This window comes from Gavialis gangeticus, unplaced genomic scaffold (assembly GCF_001723915.1).
Source record: "Gavialis gangeticus isolate Ggan-Ray unplaced genomic scaffold, GavGan_comp1, whole genome shotgun sequence".
NCBI classification, from domain to species: Eukaryota; Metazoa; Chordata; order Crocodylia; family Gavialidae; genus Gavialis; species Gavialis gangeticus.
The window spans coordinates 201,328,570-201,334,202 of record NW_017728992.1 but is presented as its reverse complement, the minus strand read 5'-3'; the positions used below and the strand labels follow the sequence as shown (position 1 = coordinate 201,334,202).

At 39.7% G+C, this 5,633-nt stretch overlaps 1 protein-coding gene across 3 annotated transcripts in view; it reads left to right on the top strand.

Annotated features, from left to right (window-relative positions):
• TRAPPC9 (trafficking protein particle complex 9) overlaps window positions 1-5,633 on the top strand; it is a 1,079,595-nt gene that overhangs the window by 185,381 nt on the left and 888,581 nt on the right. For all 3 annotated transcript variants that reach the window (XM_019528205.1, XM_019528203.1, XM_019528204.1), the window contains one exon: window positions 1,986-2,149. In XM_019528205.1, the coding sequence (XP_019383750.1) occupies window positions 1,986-2,149 (164 nt within the window). The remainder of the gene's footprint in view (window positions 1-1,985; window positions 2,150-5,633) is intronic.

Genomic DNA, 5,633 nt, shown 5'->3' with positions numbered 1-5,633 from the left:
TGTCTGGATTAGATGCGACCTTGTGAGGTCCCTTCCAACCCTCATTGTGATTCTGTGAAAAATATCTAATTCTTTCTAAAAGCAATCCAGTACTTGTTAGGCTGCTAATGTCAAAAAGTTTCAAAAAATGAGCATGTTTCTGTGTAGCAGATGGTATTTCCTTCATTACTACTAAATTTACTGTAATTTCTTTAAATCTGTTAGACCTGTATGTTCCTACTTTTTTTTAACCTTTTTGAAATTCAATCTATTACTTGGTGTATAAGGAATTAGTAAGCGCATTGCAGCATTGTGTGCAGCTTTTATCCAAATACATTGATTAGCAAAGGTCAGTGTAACAAGATAAATTTACTGGAAGTCATAATTAAGTTTGCTACAGAGTAAAACTGACATCCTTGATATAAAGCTAAATTAAAGTGTGCTCATTCAAATAATTTAAAAGGCTATCAAAATAAAGGTTTTAAATGAGTAAGACAGTTTTCTCTTGGGTGAACCGCAAATATAGTATGCGGATAAAGCTACAAGGGACTTCTGCTGTGAAAAAGCTGAGATACCTATGGATGGCTATTTCAGCAAGTACAGTAAGTCTTTGATACATTATAGCAACAAGACAGACACTGCAGGATACTTTCTTGATGTGTGCTTTCTAAGATGTTGACACTTTCTGTTCAGTAAGTGGAGAGACCAGAGGGTGCTTCATTATATAGCAAGAAGAATCCACAGCCAGCCAAGTTAAGGTGGACTGCAGTGTGCATATGGAAGTCTTAAAATCTGAGTACAAATCACAGACTTTCTGGTCCTTCTTGCCATCTACCACTACTATTCCAAAAGGCTCTGAAGATATTAGGCTATTGTGTTGGTATCTGTATTTGACAGGAGAGTTTAAAACAATTGAAAAATACACAGTCCACTTCTGTATTAAATAAAGAATTTAGTTTTTTAAACAAAAAAAACCAAAACATGGTTAAAAACTATGATGATTGTGTTTCCATGGAAACAACCTTTTCTCATAAGTTTTTAACAAAGAAGAGTAGCCAGATTACAGAACATGCAGATTTTACCACCAAATTTACCAACGGTTAATTTCAGTTGATGCTTATTTTGCACCCACTTCCCTTCCGCACTTCCTTCTTGGATGCTTCTGCTTTCTTGCTCATTCCCTTCAGTATAAAAAATACCCTGCATCCTCATGAACTCTTAACCTCCTACTTATCTCTGACATGCTCCATTATTCCTCCTCTCCTTTCTTCTCAACCTCCTAGTACTTACCTGTACTTACTGTTTCACCTTCGTTTAATTTAGTTCTGTGCAGAATCCACTCTAGTCTGGCTTCTACCTTAACCTGTACTCAGCAAGCACTCAAATTAGCCAAGTTCAAGGCCTCTAGTCCAGGAGCAGGCAGTTATTTCGGGCAGGGGGCTGCTTAGTCAGTTTTCTTAATTAGAATATTTTTCTCGCTCTGTTCTGGACATCGCACGTTTCCCTTTCTCACTTGACTTAAAAAAAACCAACCCAAACCTTTTTGTTTTGTTTCTTGTACTCTGGTCTCCTTTCAGTTGATGTACTGTAACAAAATTATTAGAAATTTCTCATTTAGAAAAAGATGATGACATCTCATCCATCTTGCTTTCTTTCATGCTTTCTCAATTTGTTTTCATTATGATACTGGCAGCATATCATTTAACGAACTCTTAGAGCAAGAAACAAATGTTTTATCCTGTGTGAATGCCATGATTAATCTTTCAGAAAACATACTTCTTACTCCTAATAGTTCTTGAAAATGCTGGCAACAAGCCATTAACATTTGAGTTGAAGAAATACAAGATGATAATTCCAATGATTGGTTTTAAAACCAGTATTTTGCATACCAACAAGGTTTCTTTTGTTATGGTTGTTGTGGGTGTGGTTTTACATTGTGAACGGGCTCTTACATTGGGATATAATGTGTAACATACTATTTCATTTCTACCTTTCTTTGTTAATAGGTCTGCTCACACACTTCAACCTTCTTCAGGGGATGAAATCTCCACCAATGTGTCTGTCCAGCTTTATAATGGGGAGACACAGCAACTTGTCATTAAATTAGAAAATATTGGAACAGAACCTTTGGAGAAACTGGAAGTCACAGCAAAAACACTCAGTACTAAAGGTATGTATGGTAGTCAGCTTAAAATAAATATGAATTCCTAATTTTGCTGTAAATGAACACAACGTGGTTAGAAGACACTTAATGGGGTGACATTTCAGAATAAGAATAGTTCTCTCTTGATAGACTAATTGGGCTCATTCAGCTGGGCATCAATTCCAGCTCTGAAAAATGAGATCCAGTAGACCCTAGCACAGGGGTGGCCAGAGTTGCTCACCCTGGCAGCCACATCCGACCCTCCACTGAAGCCAGGAAGCTGGTGGGGGTGGGGGAGGTGCTGAGCAACTTGGAGTGGAGGTGACCACTGCCCTCCTTCCCTTCCCTTCCCCCCCATTGCCAAGCCACTTTTGTTTTCCCCGTGGGGAGCACACCCCCAGGGCAAGTGGTGCAGCTGCAGCCCTGGCCCCCAGCAGCCCAGTGTCCCCCGGAGCCACCTTGGGCAGAAGTGGGTGGGCTTTGGCAGAGAAGTCCCAGAGAGTACTGTGCTAGTGAGTTGCATATGGCTTGTTTGGCCACCTTTACCCTAGTGTGTTATTGTTCTAGAAAGTCTATGACAATCATCTATATTTGAGAGTAGTGTTAATTAGGAAAGTTTGTAATATAAAATTATAATGTATAAAAGAAAAAGTATCATTCCTCATCAGAAAATAATCATTCCTCTTCAGATAAACCATCACTTGTTAATTCTAACATTATCCTACTTGAGAGCTTATTGGAAATAATATATCCATCTGCTCTCAGCCATAGTATCTGCAATAGGAAAAAATGTGGGATAAAACACTAGATAGGAACAGTGATGAAAAACATTAAACCAGATTGTAGATTAAAAGGGATAGTACAAATGCAGAAGGAGCCAGAAGGCAGGTATAATTATTCCTGTCTCCACTGATTTTTTTTTTTTTTTTTTTTTTTTTTTTCCCCCAGATTGTTTTTTTTTTTTTTTCTCCCCAAGATTTTTTGTTTTTGTTTTTTTAAGTGGCCTGGTAGCTTTTTTTTTTTTTTTCTCCCCAAGATTTTTTTTTTTTTTTCCCCCAGATTGTTTTTTTTTTTTTTTTTTTTTTTTTTTCTCCCCAAGATTGTTTGTTTTTGTTTTTTTAAGTGGCCTGATAGCTATGTTTCTCTTCTTTTACAAGGTTTTGATTTTTGGTTCATATTGTGAAACATCATTATGAAAATTATGTTAACTGGTTAAATGTAGAGTCACAGATGAAAACATATTTTAGTACTGCGGAAATAACATACTACACTGTAGTGGTTCTTGCGTAAACATCTTGTTCTTCTGGTAAACACGGTAGTCACTTTTGTTTGGGCTAGTTCAGTTTTTCTGTCACAAATGTGGAGTTTAGCTTCCGTACAACAAAATCCAAACAATTTACATTCTTAGTATATTAAGATATTAACTAAACACACTTGCAATTTCAGTAAACATTTTTCTGTATTTTACCTGTTTAGGCAACATAAAGCTTGTTTCAGTTTCCTGTCACAGGAGGGTGGCTTGGAAATGCAATCTGTCATGGCAGGGAGTAGGGAAGAGGAAAAGAATGGAAATAATTAGGCATAATATGTTGCATTTGTATATACTTAAGCTTACCTTTCCTGCACTCTTTATTTCTAGCATATAATGCTCAAGAATAAGCTTATAATGCTTGCAGGTGTGCAGTAAAGGCTTTCAGGATTTGAATGTGTAGGAAACTAGGAATTTGGAACATCTATCCCACATAAAGGGTAAATACCTGTAGAAAAGGAATTCAGTCTCTGTTGGAAGTATTACTACCTAATGCTATTTGGAGAAGAGAGCCTACAAGGAATGGGGGGGAAAAAATGATTGATTCACAAGAAAATTATGAAATAAAGGTCAGAAAGTGTAGGCAGAAACTTCTTTTATAAAATACTCCACAGATGGTACCTATCACCAACACCTTTGTAATGGATGCATCATGTTGAAGAGGCTCTGGAATAAGACACGTCTTTTTCCATATGTTGTAGCTGTGCCCAGAGGCCCAAGTATTCTTGGGGGAAGTGAACAGAAAAATAACTGTTGTGGTGGGGATCATGCCCCTTTGGTTCTGCTTTTAAGTCTATTGAAGAGCCCAGTACTGGAAGCTTACTTTGCGCAGAATTAAAAGCTGCTCTCTTTGAGGGAAGAACGGAGATTCAGGGAACTACGGACTGGTCAGTCTCACCTCAGCCCCTGGAAAAATCATGGAGCAGGTCCTCAAGGAATCCATTTCTAAGCACTTGGAGGAGAAGAAGGTGATTAGGAAGAATCAGCATGGATTCACCAGGGGCAAGTCATGCCTGACCAACCCGATTGCTTTCTATGATGAGGTGACTGGCTCTGTGGATGTGGGAAAAGCAACAGACATGATCTACCTTGACTTTAGCGAGGCTTTTGATACGCCTCCCACAACAGTCTCGCAAGTAAGCTAAGGAAGTCTGGGTTGGTTGGATGAACGGACTGTAAGGTGGATATATAAATGGCTGGAGTGTCAGGCTCAAAGCATAGTAATCAATGGCTCTATGTCTAGTTGGCAGCCAGTGTCAAGTGGAGCACCCCAAAGATTGGTTCTGGGGCTGGCTTTGTTCAGTACAGGCAACCTCCGCTTAACGTTATTTCTCTATAATGCTCGTTTCACTTTGATACTCGGTTTCACTTGGTGCTCGTGGGTTTTCCTATAACGCTTGTGGGTATCATGCAGGGAGCCTTGGTGGTGCGCAGCCTCGTCGCCATCTTGCTTCGTCAAAAATGTTCGTGCTCTGTGCTCTTTCGTGCCCTGTGCCCATTCATGCTTGTGTCCCTGTCTTGCTTCATTTTTTGAGTTGCACTGTGAGTCAGAAACTTTAAACTGACTCTGAGAGTGCAAGTGCTGAGAAAAAACAGTGAAAAAGCATAACGCTGGAGCTTAAATTGGCTTTCCTGAAGCAAATTGAAGCAAAGGAACACCAGAATGAGGTCTGTAGAGCATTGAATTTGGCTGGATCAACTGTTAGGACCATATTGAAAAATAAAGACAAAAGAATGTGGTAGAATTGTAACTCCTTTGAATACTTTGAAACTCAGTAGGAGTAGGGCTACAGTTATGTTAGAAATGGAGAGGTTGTTAAGTGTGTGGATTGAGGATACAGCTCAACGCCATATGCCTGTTGGCACACCGCGGAGCTGGCGAGCCAAGCTCACGGTCGTGGTCACGGTGGGGCGGCCGGGTGGTGGCAAACTGGATACGGAACAGGCGGGATTTCTGGCGTGGAGTTCTGAGGCACGTAAGCGTAGTGGTTTTAAACAAAGGTGATTTATTTGACTTACACTTAGAAGGCGTAGGTAGAGTTGCTTTCTTCAGTTACAGTAAATACAAACAACAGAGGGGTCCGTTGGCCCACGGGGTTCTTAAGTGAGCCCTTGCTATCTAGCCGGAGCTAGGGGCGGCTGCTCAACTTAATAGTCCCAGGGCTGGTCAACGGCTCATTAAAGGAACAGAACAAACAACAA